This window comes from Fusarium fujikuroi, chromosome FFUJ_chr01, assembly GCF_900079805.1.
Source record: "Fusarium fujikuroi IMI 58289 draft genome, chromosome FFUJ_chr01".
In the NCBI taxonomy this organism is placed as follows: domain Eukaryota; kingdom Fungi; phylum Ascomycota; class Sordariomycetes; order Hypocreales; family Nectriaceae; genus Fusarium; species Fusarium fujikuroi.
The window spans coordinates 4,500,899-4,519,332 of NC_036622.1; the positions used below are offsets into that span (position 1 = coordinate 4,500,899).

An 18,434-nucleotide genomic window follows, 5' to 3' on the forward strand; every position below is an offset into this window, starting at 1 on the left:
CTTCTTAGTTACCCGTCACACTAGCCAAACTCCTCAAATCCTCTCTTTAGACTTTTACCCCCAAAGAGGGGATCAACTCGTTCTGTTCCTGTTCTGTTCCTGTACCTGCAACTGTAATTGGAAGCGTACCCTCCTCATCCGTCGTCTTGATAGACGCCCACCCCCACGCCAACGCCAACACCAACGAGAGGGCGTCGATTATATGGAGCCCCGCCTCCGTTCCGAAAGTGTCTCTAGCTTCAGTCACTTAGAGAGTTGATGTGAGTTGTGATAGCTAGCGGAACTCCAGGACCGACTCGGTAAGACGGACGAGGCATTTGACTTTGTCCCGATCCCAGAGGTCCCCATCTGCCATCCTCTGACGGGTGTGCCGTCGCTTACACTGCTTAGACTGCCCGCCGTGGGTAATCGGGTAAGTAAATCCTTCTGGGGCCGCGCCTTGTCATCTACAGTAAGGTAAGAGTCTCGTAGCCTCTTCGAGACCACGTGAACTGGCTAGAGGTGGATCGTCGAGGCTGTTGATCGGACGGTTAACTAGACCCTTAGATGGTCGTGATTTTTCGCGATGTTGGGGATCGTGCATGATCGGCGATTGCTATCGCCAGTGACATCTCTGACTCGAGCCTATTCCAACAACAGCATCATCAGTGACAGCCTTGAAGAAATCGGACGATGACAGCCATGTCTGACAGTGACAGTTATGTCTCAGGAACACGACACACCAGGCTGTCAGAATCTCCGATCTCAAGCTAAAAGCCAACAAACAGCCTTGCATCAGGCACACCTTGGCAGCCCGTCACGGCTGATCAGCCACCCCCAGCAACAAACTTCCCAACATCAGGATCAGGCTGGGCCAGGAACGGAAAGATTTGGAAAAACTGGGCGAGCGCCCCTCATTATTGATCATGAACCTAGTACAGCCGTAAGCTCCACGGCCGCCCGTCTCGTACATAGAGGCAGATCCAGCAGGGTAGGGTGGACGATACAGCAGTCAGCAGCCATCGTGTTGCCTCGCTGCCTCTTGCTTTTGTCTTTGCCTTCTTGTCCCACCACACCCGTCCCTCTCGCTACAGCAAGCTCTTCCAAAGGCCCCCACCGGTGAGCCATTTCTCCCATGCCTATTGCGTTTTGAATAGTAGAATTGCGCAGTGGCCAAGGTAAAAGTAGATAAAGTGCTTGGTCTCTGCGTAGCGTGTTAGCCAGCCAGCCGTGCCCCGGGGCTATGGAGTCGGAGATAGGCGTGTTGGGTTTGACGAACCGTGAGTAACGAAGCTACCGAAATTTCGGCCAACAATGCAGTGCCAGGTTGGTCCCTTTCGCTCGTCGAACTACACTCTGTAAGTATGGGATCGATCGTGACAGGCTTGGCGTGTACGAACTGTGCGCTTGATGTGCTGTGCGATGTCCTGTCATAGCGTGTCAGCCTGTGTGCCTACGGGGACGCAGTACTTGTTGAGGAAACCTTCTCAATGGTGAACTTGGCCATGGCTTCCTGGGCTATCGTCACGTCAGCCTCGTCTTCCTGCCGCCGGCGCAAAACTGTCATAGATTCTCCATACCAACTTCGATAGACTCCTGTTGCATATCCTCCGTCTTTGGCACTCTCTCGTCAGCGATCGCGTCCGGAATATCGGTACGTATGTTGGATTATCTCACCATGTCGGCGGACTTGATCTGAGCTAGCATTATATCAGTATGATGCTTCTCAACCTCCAAAGGGGGTGCTGCTTACCCTCGAGCTTCTCCCGAGCGACGGGAGACTCTGCCTTGGGAACGTGAGCGTCGGCCATCTTGTGTTAAGTTAAGGTTGGGGAAAGTGTTCGGTTTAGGAAACAAAGGCGACCTGCGAAGTCTTGTTAGTCTGAGTTGTTGTCGTGAGGCTGGCGCTCGACGACGCCTTGGTGTGCGCCCCCTTTCTTGAGGGACACGGGCCGGGATGCTAGTCGTAGAGCATTCAGGAAGTACATACGGGATATATGGAGGGCACGAGGCGTTAATGTTTTCGGTCGATAAAGTAAAATTAATAGCGACTAGTATTACAATTGATTGTGTCTGGAGTTTTGCCGTTGATTGACTTGATGAGACGCGCAAATGCTAAAGCCTTGTGGTGACTGTGGAGCGGATTAAGTGTACAGTCGCGTGTTGATGCTCGTGATTGGCTGTCGCTGGGCAAGCTGTAGCCTCGTCAGCATCAGCGTCGGTTTCAGTGGGAGCTGCCCTGGAAATAAAGCGCACGGGCACTTCATGGTGGATGGGGCCCAGACTGCATGCTTCTTTTTGCTGTGACGACGCCAGCGGCGCGGCTCGCGTCCGTAGCTATCTGTGTACGTACCGGACCCTTTGACATGCTCCATCTTTGCAACATAGCCTACCCTGTACAACCAGTTTTACGTCCAATTTTGTTCTATCCATGCCGGCATGATGAAATTGAACTGCTGACACTTTCAGTATTGTTACTCTGTACGTATGTTTAGGGTTAATATGTTATTGGGTTTAGTCGGTCGCTATGTAACATGTTGTGCTTGGATCGACCCGTCCACTACCAATTCCAAAGCTGAAGCTCTACTTCACACTTACAGATCAACAACTGCTAAGGACACTGACCAGCAAGCAGGGAAACTCAAAGATGCCGTGGCTCAGCCATTCGAAGGCGTAAAGACGCGGGATAACAAGGGTCCTACTCACATGGTCCTCGACATTAGTGATTGAGTTAGTAAACAATCCACACCATCAACTCTGCACGCAATTCTTGTGAACTGTGACTCCCAGTTCATCAGATCATGAGCTTGGGTACAATTCGCAGAGTATTGCCATGCTCGATCATGTACGGAGTTCATTGAGAGTTCTGGCCAGCCGAATCACACCTCTCGTCACATCGGCTGAGCTGTTCTGTTGGTGATATTGCACAGCTCCAATTTAATCAACCAGGAACACACAGGAGATGGTAGTTGTTGGTAGGTAACGAAGACGAGGCACGACTGATGGGGAGGTACCATGAACATCCCAAGTTCACACCCCCGGGTGATGCAAATTCGCCAGGGCGTCCTCCATATGAGCGGATGAGTTCCTGACCCTGACTGCAGACCATTACAGTACACTCAAGCCAGGACTACATGTCAAACAGGCACCAGGCACATAGAGGCGCATATCTAGAACCACAAAAGGAAATCCGCGGACATGTCAACAAGGCCTCTCACAGCACCGCCACGTTTATCACGAAGGTTCCAAGAAGTTCAAAGGTCCACACTGTAGTGGAAACGCTTAACGACAAAAGGTCCAACCTCCGAGGTAGGCTCCTGCGCCCATCTCTCATCAAAGCCCAAAGAGGAATCAAAGTATGCCAAGACCATGACAGACTTTGGTGGCGTCATACATATACGGAAACTCATAAAGTAAATGGCCCACGAAGTTCGCTTCAAGAACTATCAGTACGCCGATTGCAGTTCTTACCTCTTCTACCCATGGTAACCAGTGATAGTACAACGTCAAATTCTTTCTGAGGGGAAACCGGTGCCGTAGAACCTTGTTGGAACTCGCGATATCTTTCGGTCGCCAAATGTGACAGTGACCGTGGCAGAAGTGATGAAGAGTTTTTCAATGATGGATTGACACCGGAGTCATAGTAAAGAAACGAGGTCCAAACCGTGAATAAACTTCAAAGTTCAACCGGAAGAAGAATAGTTGTTGTTGTTGTAGTCGAGTTGTTGCCGCATCCGGAGGATAGTGTGATAGCTCTTGCTCGTGGGTCATGGGCGAAGTATCGCAACGTGACTCAAGACGACCTGTCCACCAAACCATGACTGACTCCCAAGCTCTTGTGATCAAAACCGCAGTCCAGTATCTCGAATGTCTTTGTCATCTCTCGGGAATAATGTAATTATTTTGGTGAAATATCGGGTTCTCGGTGACATATCGACGAGTTCCAAGATCGTAATTCCGGAGTGTTATTGCCGTGTTGGAGTCCAATCGATCAGCCATGGAGTCGATGTTGAATCCATTGTAAGGACAGACTAATGTATCTTCCAAGATATGGTGCTGAAGGTATTGTGAAATGCATCTGGCATACATTTTTAGTATTCCTTGAACAACACTCGTGTAAGAACTGGTGAGTGAGCAGTGAGGTCTTCTTATACTTGTGAATTCCGAGTGTTCCTGCACGCTGAAAGTCAGATGGCCCTCCATAAACTTTGACAAGAATTCTCCAGAGAATATGGCTTGCATCCGCATTCCCTCACAAGTCATTCCAGAGCTCCTGGTGTGGAGTGTGCATCTCACGTATGCCAGAATGCACATCAAGAATGCACATCTCAGCACCCCTCTGGCAGATCTAGAATATGAAAAGCACTTCTAATTAAATATTTACTATTTACGAAGCTGAAGCTATTATATTCATCTCAAGTTCGCGATTCTCCAAGAACCAATATTTGCCAGACTGCACAATGATAGCTGAAAGGTGGGAGGCTAGGAATGTCGGATAACCAAATTCAGAGTTGTAGGGCCATATAAACTTTAAGAATATTTCTAGATGTCAACTCACCGCTACTTCATTTGAAAGTTCATTTGAAAGTTAATTCCAAGTTGCTAGGGAACCAGGCGGAGAAGTTGATGTTTTGTTGATCTATTTTCTTGCATTCGGTGAACACACTGCTGCAAACGATGAGCCTGGTATGATGAATCTCCTTTGAGCATGAATGAAGTGAGGACTGAAGAAGACAGCCTCAAGTCAAAGAATCATGAGCTCTTACGAAGAGAACTTTGAGGCTCTTATTGCCTCGTAGTGTTCGAGGAGATTTGCGCATGATCGGCGTCTAACAAACGTGTAACGCCCCGCCATCTGACTTGCATGTCGGAGATGAGGAATCTGATCTAAAATCCGCTACTGGTACTCAGTAGTTCATCGACTGATGAAATAATCATATTCGAGGAAGCAATAGTCAACGAGTGCTGTAGAGGCGGTAGGTGTAGCACTGATGTCGAGAAGTCTCGACGGCTTTGTTGGTTGACAGCACCTTCATTCGACATGAACAATACAATCCATGACTGAAGATGAAAGGCAGAAAACATGCAACAGCACCAGAAGCAAAGAAGCATCACAAGAGCCCAGAAAGCCACTGGATTCCAGAATTACCCCCTTGGCATTCAAGATGCAGGTCTTGTGTGGAAGATGAGTCTTGCAGGCAAAACCATATCCTCCACACCAACATTCTTGAAGGCGTGAAGTGGGAGCTGAGAATACGAAGTGGTTTTTTCCGTGATGAGGCTCTTGTAGACAGATGTACGCTTTTGAGTTGATGTATATTGCCTGTAGAGTGAATACTGACATGGCAGAATTTCTCAGCTTCACGGCTGATACTGGTCAAAAAGCCTCGTCATGTTCAGCTGAGCAGAATTTCTTGAGAAAGGAGATATATAAATTCTTGAATAGGTAGCTGCTCAGTGCTGTCATACTGTTTATAGTGGCGTTTGACTTATTCGCTGGAATTTCTCCCATCACTGAGCTCAGGGCGGTGAAGAAAAACAACTGAATATAGAAGCATCTTGGAAGCTGATGGTGGGGTTGGACTGTTAGAAAATCCGGTGCACGGGCCAACATTGGGTCCCAACCTCGGGCAATAAGAATGTGGTAGAGAAACTTTTTTTTCCTCTCTCCCTTCTTAAAGAGCCCAAGTTCTGAAAATGACTTCACGCGTTCAACTCCCACGGTGAAACCATTCGCCATTGATCGGGAGATATAAACAACAAACAACAACATCATCATAATGGCTTCATCGAGGATATTCATCAAGGGTTTGCCACCCAGTATCTCAGAGGCTGACTTTCGGAAGCACTTCTCCGCCCAAGGTCGCGAGATTACCGATGTCAAGCTGATTCCCCAGCGACGCATTGGCTATGTGGGCTACAAGACACCCGAAGATGCCTCAAAGGCAGTCAAGTACTTCAACAGGTCTTACATTCGTATGTCCAAGATTGCTGTAGAGACTGCGCGACCTGTGAGTTGACTCCTCTTAATGTCTTGACTTCTCATACTGATGGAATGCTAGATCTCAGACCCCGCCCTCACCAAAGGCAAAGGCCAGAGCGCCTGGCATTCCAAAGCTGCATCAACACCATCCACAACAATCAAGGGCAATGAGCAGCCCGCTGAAAAGGAGTCAGACTCGAGCTTGAGAAAGCGCAAGCGAGATGAGCCCCAACCGGCGGACCCGAAGCTACGCGAGTTCCTTCACGTAATGAAGGAAGGCAGAGAGGGTGCGCTCGATGATGGTGTCCGGGGTGGTATCGGTGACGGCGTTGCTGCTGTTGCTGCCACCGCTGTTCCCGAAGAGGAGAGCGACGATGAGTACGAGCAGATCCCGACTCGAAGGGAGAAGCAGCGCAGGATCGAAGCACCAGAAAAGCCGCTGGTCTCTCAATCTTTGCCATCGCAGCTGAAAGAAGCAAGGATGGTCTCTGATGCGCAGGCGGAAACTCCTGCAGGCGACGAACCCGTGGAGCCTCGAGAAGCAGCTGCGAAATCAAGTCTGGAACAGGGGGAAGTAGTCGCAGAGGATGACGATTGGCTTCGTTCACGAACAAACAGACTACTGGACCTTGTTGATCCCGATGACTTGGAACGAACTCCTGCGCAAGGGCTATCAATAACTGAGACCGATCATGCAGAGGGAGGCGAAGCAATGGAACCCACTTCTGTTGACCCGCCAGCTACAACTGGCGTGGCGATGAATGAGACCACGATGGAGGCATCAGGGGGTGAACCGGCAAAGGACGATTCACTTGAGGCGATCCGCCGAACATCAAGACTTTTTGTCCGAAACCTGCCCTACAGCGCCACCCAGGAAGATCTCCGGGAGGCATTTGAGCGGTTCGGAACCATTGAAGAGGTATGTATCGGACGATTTTCTTTTATTTATTTACAAAACAAAGGCGACGTGATGAAGCTCAGATAGGGACAGCTTATACTTCGGTATTTGATGAGAACTTGAGCGAATATTTTAGTAGATGCTTCGATTGACTGAATTGTTGCCAATCTTACTACATTTCTTGAGGATTATACTAGTCTGGATATCAACTAATAGCTGTTGAAATACTAGGTTCATTTACCAGTCAGCAATTCAGGTACCAGCAAGGGGTTCGCCCTGGTGTTGTTTACTGACCCGTCGGGAGCTGTTGAAGCATTCCAAGCCATGGACGGGACGACGTTTCAGGGGCGTATTCTTCACATCATTCCTGCGAGTGCAAAGAGAGACACGGGTCTGGATGAGTTTGCAATTTCCAAACTGCCCCTCAAGAAACAAAACATGATTCGGAAGAAACAAGAGGCAGCTGCTACTACGTTCAACTGGAATGCGCTGTATATGAGCCAGGACGCCGTCAACGCGTCGGTCGCCGACCGTCTTGGTGTTTCAAAATCAGAACTTCTTGACCCTACCTCGGCCGATGCTGCCATCAAGCAGGCCATCGCGGAGACGAGCGTCATTCAAGAGACCAAAGCATATTTTACCGCTAATGGAGTGGACCTCGAAGCTTTCAAGTCAAAGAAGCGGGGTGATACGGCCATCTTGGTGAAAAACTTTCCCTACGGGACGACGATCGACGAGCTCCGTAAGCTCTTCGAGGAATCTGGGCCCGTGCTGAGAGTTTTGATGCCCCCGAGCGGGACAATCGCCATTGTCCAGTTCTCGCAGCCCAATTACGCCAAATCTGCTTTTGGGAAGCTGGCATATCGCCGGATTGGAGATAGTGTGCTCTTTTTGGAAAAAGCGCCAAGTGACATCTTCAGAGGTGGCGACCAACTGGATCAAGCCGTGTCACTAAAAGATCGTCCGGCTCCGACGGTCCAAAATCTTAGTGTGGATGACTTGCTGTCACGCGGTGATAAGCCGGAGGAGGATTTGGAAACCACCTCTCTGTTTGTGCGAAATTTAAACTTTTCGACTTCCACATCTAGGCTTGCTGAAGCTTTTCAGTCTCTCGACGGATTCGTCTCTGCTAGAGTTAAGACTAAAATGGACCCGAAGAAACCAGGGCAGACACTTAGCATGGGATTCGGGTTTGTGGAGTTCCGCACAAGGAGCCAAGCCCAGGCTGCACTCAAAGTCATGGATGGTCATGTACTTGACGATCATGTCCTGGCTGTTAAGGCATCGCACAAGGGCCATGACGCAGCCGAGGAGAGACGCCGGGAAGACAAGGCTAAGAAGGCTGCAGGGCAGCGCACCAAGATCATCGTCAAGAACTTGCCTTTCCAGGCGACCAAGAAGGACATCAGGTCACTGTTTGGAACCTATGGCCAGCTTAGATCGGTACGCCTACCCAAGAAGGCTGATTATACCCCTCGGGGTTTTGCTTTTGCCGACTTTGTCACTCCCCGCGAAGCCGAGAACGCACTAAATGCGTTGAGGGACACCCACTTGCTCGGTCGTAAGCTTGTCTTGGACTTTGCGGAGGCAGAGGCAGTCGATGCTGAGGAGGAGATCGCAAAGATGCAGAAGAAGGTTGGAGGACAGGTGAACAAGGTGGCCCTTCAGCAATTGACTGGAAAGGGGAGGAGTAGGGTGAATATTGGCAATGAAACTGATGAGATGGATATGTGAAGCATGGAATAGTAAACTACAGATATACTATTGCCTTTACACGGGAGAGGCAGAGAGAGTTGCGACAAGGCTGAGGGTTCCTGTTCCTGTGCCTGCACGGCTGATCTCGCTCTCCATGAGCTCTGCGCCGTTCTCCCTTGGCAAGGGTCGTTTGATCGCTGCGGAGCGGATAGCATGCATTACTCGCAACGCTTATTCGGGGTGGCTCCGATCTGGACAGAAGAATTCAATGCCCTGAGTTTACGGGCGACGGGCCAGGGGAGCTTGCGGATCCTCTTAATGTCTGATTCTAATCTTGTGCACATACCAAACCTTCTGTACCTTGCACCGTTCGTTCTGAAGATGTCTCTGAGATCCCTCGACACACGCCCCCCTCCACAGTCCCTTGGTTGATGTTCAGGTCGGGTTAGCACATAGATATCGCGGCCCCGCCCTGACGCTCCCTTGCATGCTAACGCCCTCGATCAATGCTCCAAGCTGCCATGTGCTGGTGGCTTCTGCAGGCACTCACAATTGGCCGCCACGACTACCGACAGCAGACATCCCTCCGGGCAAAGCCATGTCTGTTCCCCGCTGTTGTTGGAGTTTGAAGCTGGAGCTGGAGCGGCGCCCTTCCCACTCCCACACATTCCTATCCCCACCCCATCCCCATCCACCACGACCCCATTACCCTTGGTGGTTAGGACAGTATAGGATGGTTTATGATGGATTTGATCTTGATTGTTTGAGTTGAGAGGGGCGCTCCAGCCCTGGTCCGCAGACTATCACTGATATACTCCCCAGTCTAGGATTTATAGATGTTTATTAGATTTCTCCTGGTGACTCTTCGTTCCAGTGCCTGAACACTCCTTTCTTCAGATGCATACATCTATCCCACCATTCCACGTCTTGAATTCCTCTCAACATTCTCATCATCTCTGTTCTACTCATTGTCTGCATTCGTAGAGTCCTCAAAGGCATTTCGTTTCAGCTGGTTCAAGTCTTTCTATCTTATTGAGCTCTCCAGTCGGCATTCCTTTGCCAAACACTTGCTTGTTGCCATGTCTTCATCACTCTATCACCCGAGGCCAGTGCTGTCCTCACAACGCTATACACCTTCACCAGACTATCTTCAAGATGCTCGACGAACATATCACAACAACAGCCGTCTGCCTCTACGTGAACAGGCCGCCAATGCGCAGTCACACAACTTCAACAGCATGGTATCATGCTATCCCAACACAGTAGGCATCTCGCCTTCGGTACCAGTCAGCCTCCCAGCTCCCATGATCCCCTCACAATCATTCGAGTGCCTGTACCGCGTGCCTACACCCAGAAACCAGCCTCGATACCAAAGAAGGCCCAGAAATGGTGTCAACCCTCTATATTTCTGGCCTGCCTTCCGCCAGTACCGCAATCGACAAGCACACAAAGACACTCAGAAGGATAAGGGTGGTGTTTGGAGAAGACCAGAGCTTGAGGATGCCTTTGTTGACTGTAAGAATACCCTCGCGTTGCTCTATGCTTGACATGTACTAATGGAACTCAGCTGTTCTTCTCATGCCTCACATGGGCCGCCGCAAGTTCTCTATGGGTGGCAAGCTCCATGGTCGAAACATGCTCATCAGCGAGTACATCTTCACAATTTGCGTTGCTATCCTTGGCAGCAAAGAAATTTTTCGAATCGACAACAGCAATGATAGCATTGAGCAAATGGGACGCAAGCAGGTCTCAAGTCATATGCAAGTGGTCAAGAAGTTCTTCGAGGACTTGCGATGCTGTAAGTCACTGCCGTGTGCCTCATATACATCTCATACTGACTTCACTAGTCCACTTCCTCTTCCCTGCGGAAGAGAAGAAGGAGCCTGGCTCCACAAACTCTGAGGACTACTATGACGAAGAGGAGCAAGAATCCTTCAAGTCTAACCCTGTCCTGACTGCTCTTGCTGAAGGCCGAGTGCCTGATGTGAAGCCCAACTACGAGTACTTCTCACAACTCCTTGCTCTCCAGTCTCTTATCTCAGTCCGCCCTAAGACGGCAGAGATTTATGTCTCCTCGTCTGAGGTCAAGTTCAAGGATGAGATCGCGTATGACGCTCAGGACAACGCTCTGGACACAGAGTCCTTCCCCCACCTGAACAAGTACAACAACTGTGATGACAGCCCCAGTGTACTTGGAAAGGATGTGTTACTCCATGAGTATACTCGCTCTTTGGATAGAACCACTTCTGCCTGTGTTAAGACGGTAACTCGCCGATGGCAGAAGGATGCGCCTGAGATCTACGAGACTCTAGATCTCCCCACTCGAGATGAGGAGTGCTTACTTCTTGAGATGTGCGCTACTCTTGAGTTGCATGAGCATGCTCGCTTCCCTTCAGGCTCTGAGCTCACTGGTTTTGTCGAGGTTGCCATCACAAACCCCAACCTCCAGAACCACCGATGGAAGTGTGTTACACGTCTCACTCGCCCATCTGAGCTTCACGGTGATGACAAGAAGCAAGGTGTTTACACCAATGAGACCGGCATTCACCGCCGGGGCTGCAGCGACTCCAAGGCTGACTGTGACTGCCACTCGCGCCCCCGTCAGGATATTCATGTTCCCTTTCCCGCCGTGGAGTGGGCTAGCATTCTCAGCATGGCTGTTCAGTATCCTGATGTCGAGCATCAACGAAAGAAGGACAAGCGCAGCAAGGGAGATGACCGCAAGAAGCACGATCTGGACCGCTCTGGTAGTAAGCGTAAGCGATCCGAGGACGACGGCGATGCCGCTTCTTGGGCTCGTCGTGACCTGACTGGAAGCGATCTCATCTGCAAGGTTGCCATGTACCAAGAACTTTGGTCGTGTGCTCCCGACTCCAACCGATGGGTCCGCCAGGGCATTGTCTTTTGGCGATTCAACACAACCAACCAATGGTACAAGTACAACCCGGTATTCAAGCCGGCTGGTACTTCGTGGCGCTGGTTGACAGTCAACGATCCCATGTCCCGCTACCACCAACAAAAGGCCCTCGTTTATCCTTCTACCTCCATGTCGCGAGATGCCATCATGTCGCCCACGCCTTCAATCAACCAGCACATGACAGCAGCGATGAACGAGACTTTTAGCTCTGCATGGGATCCCAGCGTGAGCCTGGCTCAGGTGCCAAATGTTCCCGCGACAAACAATGGTGGACTTCAACTGTTCGAGTCCTTTGCTGGAGGTCTCGCTACACCTCCACCAACAGCAGGTTTACAGCCGTCGTACCCGACCAGCTTTGACCACGGTATGCCTCCAAGCACAGGCGTTGGTTTCATGCCCTCAACATGCAGCACAGCAAATGATAGCCATCCGGTTGCTGGACATGGACATGGACACGGACACAGCCAGACGGCGGGATACTACGATGCGCAAACAACACTGGCAGATCTCAAGCCTGTCATCTCCACCGTGAACCCTTTCCAGAGCCCAACGACCACATCAGGGTTGGATCTGTCTAGTTCACTTGGCTACGATAACCCAGATAGCCTACAAGGCTGGGACATGCCGGCGCTGGACGGATGGTCTGCCAGCACTGGTGGACCAGAATGGGGATCACACCATAAGCCCGAGACCAGCAGTGACCAGACAGCTCTTTGGACACAATCACAGTGGGCTATGGCTGGAGCTGATCGTGATGGTAGCCCCAGGCCAATGAAGCGAAGACGAGGAGATGCTATTGATAGCCATGTGCCAGTCACAATGGCAGCAGCAGGAGGATGGTAAACGAGATCACTGATGAGATGGATCATGCATTTACGCGTTTAATGTCACAATAGTCATGTAATGTTACGGATTTGGCTCGGTTCGGTTTGGGTTGGTACGCTATGGTAATCTCGGTGGCGTTCAGGATGATTTTTCGGAGTTGTTGGGTTATGAGAGTACAGTAATACCAAGTTCGTTATAGATACGACAAGTATATCGTTTGGTAGTTCAAGGAAGATTACAGAATCAAATTAATCAGTTCATCCAACTCGTCACCTTTCGCCTTCACTGTGATGCCTCTTTTTTATGGATGTGGCTATTCAATGTCCGCGTAGGGAAATGATTATCAGTTTCAGTGAAATTCCTCATGACGTCTCAGAATTCAGCTCATCAGTGGCTAAAAGAGAGTTTAGAGTGACAGGTTCGTTGGTCGATCACTACATGAGCAACAGAGACTAAGGTAAACAGCGCATGCAGGCACCAGGAGGATCTGCGCCGTGAAGGTTTAGATGGCGACGATGGAATTTAGCGTTTCTTCATCTCGATCCACTCGAGATTGGGTTATTGAATAAAGCTTCCGAGGGTGTGAAACAACGGTTTTTCCGTTCCCTTTACGTAGGTGGACTACAGGTAAGTAATCTGAAGGAGTAAAAAAACGACCCAAATAGTCTGTGCACGCCATCTACGTCGAAAAAGCAATAATTGCGGAAGCTAAACTTGGAGAAGCTGAAAGGAGTAAGAGAGGGAAAGATGGAGGGTGAGAAAGGATGGGGAAGTGAGACATTGAGAGAAGCCATTGAAGAATGGAGATGGAACGAGATACCTTACTTAGCTACAGTCACAGGCACGTGAGCTGTTGAAATGAGTTTGATATTGTAATTACGGTGTATGTTCTGAAGATGATGAAGTTTTTAGTGCTTGCAAGTTTATAGTTGGGTGTTTGACGTGTGTTGTTCTCTCAAAAAGACGTCCAAAGACCGAATGAACAGAGAGGGCGTGTGAGGAGAATATGTCAAGGGAGGGGCGTGGATGAGGGATGAGTGAGTTTGAGGGGGTGCGGAGGTATTGAATATTCAGACGATAGATTTATGGAGTTTCCGAGGAGTGAAGGAGGTTTGTTATTGTTAGTGCAGACGAATTCGATATTCATTTGAAGGAGTTGACGATGTGTGATTTGGTGTTGAGGTTGAATCGAGTTGAGGGTTGGATATTGAAGGGACGCACTGAAGGAGTGAATATGCCTTGAACAGCTGAGATATGTTAAAGGAGGAGAATATCGGTTACTGAAGCAGTCCCTAGTTGGATGAAATGAGCAATATAGAATTCTTTTGATGTTTGCTGGTATGGATGGTTGTGTACGACGAGACATCGCATGCATTGCATTTGAGGGTTCAGCAGTGGAGATGAGTCAAGGAACAGCATGTCATTAAGAAGGAAATATACGAGAAAACAGCTCATAACAAAGAGACCACCAGACAGAAAAAAAAAATGTACGGTCACAAGCTGAGCGACCTCGTCAAGGTTCAACACGAGATTTCCAAGATATTTGCTGGCCTCGTCATCATCATATTCTGGTGGAGTTGAGTCGGGCGGGCGCTTGATCAGACAAGGTCGTCAATGCAGCGATAATTTTATAGCGACCGTGAAGATGACCTTGTGGGACGATGACGACTACTAATCAGTAAATAAATGAGAGAGATTGAGAAAGTAACAGAAAAAGAAGAAAAAAGAGGATATTGCGGTTTCATATAGATAAATTTGAGAGATAATAGTCATGACCAACAAAGGCGTCTAAAATAGATCTTCAACTGATGGATGGTAAGCCACTCTCACTCTCTCACCGTAGCCTTGGCCCAAGACCACAACTGATTAGGCACTGAGCTTAAGCGAAGAAGTGGTACTGGCTACGACGGTAGGCCTCAGGCGACTGGCCAGTCCACGCAATTCTGAGGCAGCAATACCCGTTCTTTACTGCTGTCTGCTAAATTTACAGCGAACCAGCCCCTGTCTCCAATCCCTGCACCGATCATTTCTAGAGCACAAGCCACAGCCAATTGGTCCCTGGCCGCTAAAAAAGGTACAGCCGCGCTTGCAACCGTCGCCAGTTAATTTCCTTAGACGCCCGCGTTGTGTGGGCGCCAACCGAGCAACGACATCCAACCGATTGGTTTCGCATCCAGACGTTTCATACTATTTTCTCTCTCGTTCTATCTTGATAATCCCGGCAACAGATTAGTCTACTACAGGCATTATTTTGAAGACTCTAGACCAGCTATATCCTTGTTTTCGCTTTGAATTGAACTATCCCGTCTCTGTGGATAGCCAACCACCGCTGGGCTGTGAGTCTCGACCCAGACGCGTTGCCTGAGCTATTGACACGATACTCTTTGACCATTCAGGCGGCTATCAGGATCCCAGTTTCGAAACGTTCCTCTTTCGTGGGAAACATCTATTCTCAGCCTGGGATCCTTACCCTTGCGCTGGGCTACAGAGCTCATATTCTGTTGAGTGGTTCTTGGGACAGAGTCTGTGCCCCCTTGAGCGCTTCCCCAGACGACGCTGCGACGAACATGATCTTGGTGCTCCTGTTTCTATGCCCGCATTCCCAGTCTAAACGCGCCATAGTGGCTGTATTATGCCCATGTATGAGCTGCCGCGATCAGATATGCGCGATACGATGAGATGAACTAGCTGATGCTACGCCAAGCTCTGCACCATCTCAACAATGACATGCTCTTAGCCGCGCCTCGTCTTTCTCCCCTGCCCTGTCCTGCCATGATCGTGCCTTGCATGCCTGCATCTCTCTCTTCTTCCCGTCCGCGTTTCGACTCCGCCTGTACGAGGCCAGTTTCCTGGACCGCAATATGATGCCTAACGATAGGTCCTGGGGCCACCAGGGGGATATACAATGCCTCACATCCCCCGTCCCAGATCTCATGTTTCTCTCCAGACTGAAAGAACAGAGTGTTTCGTCCTTCGGGTGCCTGCTTGCCATCTCTGCTTGATTGCCGTGCATTACTTGTGTCTGTCTACCTCACTTGAGTTCTACGAAACACCCCCCACTTGCTTGTGTTCTTGATTGTCCCTATCTCGTGCAATCTCTACATCACCACTCGTCCTCCCATCCGATCCAAGCTATAACATCCGTTCGCTGTCGTGATCTCTTGGCTGTAAGAGCCTCTGACGTTAAGCTCCTGCGCTCTCGGATCACAAATTGACACGCATCACCCGTTTTGTCGTTCGTGATTCACGAACACCAAAGATGCTGAACTAGAGCAAGCGGTATACAACCTCTCTCTCCTTTTTCCTTTGTCACCTCTCTCTCTCTCTTCTTCTTCTTCTCCTTCTCTCTTCTCTTTTTTCATTGAACAAATTTCTTTCCTTGTGTTCCCCTCTTTCACTTGAGGTTCAGCAGGACTGACCAAATCATCAACACTTTACCTGCGCCGGCGCTCGCTCAGTCTTCCAACAACATACCTTACACTGCAACCCAAGTCAAACACACCACAATCACCATTGATTGCAGAGGTTCAAGGCTCTTTCATTGATAGCTTGAAGTGTTCGTTATTGGTCAGTGTTCAGTCACCGCTCGTTGCCTGTCAACCAAGGCCACTCACACTCTGCCAGTGTTCGCCAGCTGTCAACCATTTAACACCACAAAGCCCTATTCACTGCTCGCTCGCACACAACAATTGTTCCCTTTTCATCAACAATAGCAACATCATCTGCGGATTTCCATAGTGACGGGCTTTGCCTCTCTTCCGCTCCTTGGTGCATAAAACGCGACGCATTCATTCTCCTCCCCGGAGTTCACTCTTCGTCAACTTTCCTTTCGAAATATCATTGCAATTTTATTTCAACACAAGAAAAAGAAAAACGACCAACTCGCATTTTTGCGACAGCAAAATACCACTAAAAAACCTTACGAAACATCAGTATTCAGCATGAAATTCTTCCAGGCCTCTGGTCTCGCTCTTGCGAGTACAACGCTCATTTCTCCAGCCCTGGCGCACTCCTGGGTTGAGTATGCCTACAAGCTCGCTCGAAATGGCACAATGTTTGGGAACATAGGATACCCTCGTGGATATGTGCCTCGCGACTCTACGAATCCTCCATTCACCGACACAATTCCCCAGAACATTCTTCCTCAGTCAGGCCAGTCCGCTTACTCTGGCGAAGAAATTCTCAACAAGTTCCCGCTTGAGAAGAAGCCTCAATATCCCATGCTCGAGGCTGCCCCTGGCGATTACATTGCTATTATGCATCTTGAGAATGGCCACACAACCCTTCCTCAAAACCAGCCCAACAAGCCCAGAAACCGCGGCACTATCTATTTCTATGGCACCACTCAACCCAAGGAGCAGGAGAAGCTCTTTGACGTTCATCTTCTCTGGAACAAGCAAGGCACAGGCGGTGACAAGCGTGGCAAGCTTCTCGCCACGCGCAACTACGACGATGGCCAGTGTTATCAGCCAAACCCTGGTGAACTCAGCACTGAGCGCTCTAGCGAACTCGCTCCTCAAGGCGCTCTCTCCACCAAGGAGCTGGCCTGCCAGTCCGACATCAAGCTGCCCGACAACCTCAAGACTGGTGACATTTACACCATCTACTGGTACTGGGACTGGCCCGACCTGAACAAGGACAAGATTGACATGGAGGCCACCAAGAATGGCAAGTTTCCCTGGGCTGGTACATTTATGCGCGGTGACAAGGATCCCAATGGCTTCACCATGGATGCCATCGCCCGCAACGAGAGTTACTCGAGTGTTATCGACATCAAGATTACTGGACCTGACGCCGAACCATTCGCTGCCAAGAACCTACAAACTCTTGAATGGGTCGACAATCAGAACATTTACTCTGCTGGCATCGAGGATCAGATGAAGTCCAACTTCCAGGTCGACGTTGATGGCAGCAAAGGCGACGACACTGTTCCTTCATCAACTGCTGTCAAGCCTACCTCTACTGCACCCGTCGACGGAGGCGCTGGCAATGGTGGTGGCGTGGCTACTGTTACTGTCACAGCGACTGTGAAGCCTTCTCCCATTATCAGCACTGTCTATGTTACCATGCCCGCTGAGTCTCTTGCTACGCCCGAACCTGAGCCTACAGAGGCAGGACCCAGCACCAAGACAATCACAACAACAGCCTTTGTCACCCGAAGCAAGACTTCTCATCCCTCCGATGCTGTGCCTACACCACCAACTGCCTCGACTGTTTACGAGACTCTCTACACCACCCGACCCAAGGAACAACCTACTGGTGGTGACCAGCAGCAACAACCTCAGCCCTCCACAGTCATCAAGACCATCGTCACACACATTAATACACCAACCTCCTCGGGAGAAGCTAACGCTCCCCAACATACAATGCCCGGCGGCGAGTTCCGCGAGGATACTTCCTCCACCAGCAGCGGCGCTCCCTCTCAGACACAGAGCGATGGTCCTCCCATTCCCACGCCATTCCTCCGCCGCCGCCAAAACTGGGTGTTTGGTAACTTCTAGGTTACTCAATAACCCTACTCCTTGATATATGTTATTATACTGTCAAGGTTCACCATCCTTCCTTCGTCTCTCAAGTATATATAGACGGCTTCGTGTTCCTCATCTCCGAGAGATGCAGGTATAGGGTTTACAACACAGCAAAAAAGGGGCGCCGGTCGCATTTCACGGCGTTGGATATATAGATACCAATCTGATTTTATGCGCCTCTCACCTCCCCCCTTTTCTCTCAGTGTCTATGGGCGTTGGAGAAAGGGGGGAGAGAAGAGGTAGGCCAATTTCTTTCGGCATGTGCACATGATTTAATGCAGCGTTATGATTTTGCTTTTGGTTGGGTGCTTTGCCGGTGGGCGATGGGATACGCGGGAATCTAAGGAACCAGAGTTTGAGATAAAAATTCCAAAATAGTTCGCATCGATTTCTGTGTTTAGTGAAGTGAAACGTGTTTGTTGTTCTGGTGAATGTGTTAAAGTGGACTGTAATATGATCATCTCGGCAGTCACTCTAACACGGTGCGGTGAGAGTGATTCTGGGAGCCTTTGAGGCTGGTTCACCAGCTTATCGTTCAACTTGGTCGTGTAACTAATCGGTTCATGGCAAATAGTTCGGCATGATTACCATGAATTCTTACACTCTCTA

General features: G+C 49.7%; 4 protein-coding genes; 3 read left to right on the forward strand and 1 right to left on the reverse strand.

Moving 5' to 3' along the window:
* Positions 1-1,118: 1,118 nt before the first annotated feature.
* FFUJ_00704 (probable dynein light chain type 1) lies at positions 1,119-1,790 on the reverse strand (the record flags this gene model as incomplete). XM_023572096.1 has 7 exons in its annotated part: positions 1,119-1,183; positions 1,259-1,328; positions 1,380-1,406; positions 1,463-1,497; positions 1,560-1,593; positions 1,657-1,679; positions 1,733-1,790. 7 exons carry the CDS (start codon positions 1,788-1,790, stop codon positions 1,119-1,121), a joined length of 312 nt encoding a protein of 103 aa, XP_023424795.1.
* A 3,969-nt stretch (positions 1,791-5,759) lies between these two features.
* Positions 5,760-8,594, forward strand: FFUJ_00703 (MRD1-like protein; the record flags this gene model as incomplete). XM_023572107.1 has 3 exons in its annotated part: positions 5,760-5,990; positions 6,042-6,881; positions 7,092-8,594. The coding sequence occupies 3 exons, from the start codon at positions 5,760-5,762 to the stop codon at positions 8,592-8,594; spliced, it is 2,574 nt and encodes an 857-aa protein (XP_023424796.1).
* Positions 8,595-9,634: 1,040 nt separating this feature from the next.
* FFUJ_00702 (uncharacterized protein) lies at positions 9,635-12,315 on the forward strand (the record flags this gene model as incomplete). XM_023572118.1 has 3 exons in its annotated part: positions 9,635-10,070; positions 10,123-10,353; positions 10,403-12,315. 3 exons carry the CDS (start codon positions 9,635-9,637, stop codon positions 12,313-12,315), a joined length of 2,580 nt encoding a protein of 859 aa, XP_023424797.1.
* A 3,923-nt stretch (positions 12,316-16,238) lies between these two features.
* Positions 16,239-17,798, forward strand: FFUJ_00701 (uncharacterized protein; the record flags this gene model as incomplete). The annotated part of the gene is made up of 1 exon (XM_023572129.1): positions 16,239-17,798. The coding sequence occupies one exon, from the start codon at positions 16,239-16,241 to the stop codon at positions 17,796-17,798; it is 1,560 nt and encodes a 519-aa protein (XP_023424798.1).
* Positions 17,799-18,434: the final 636 nt, after the last annotated feature.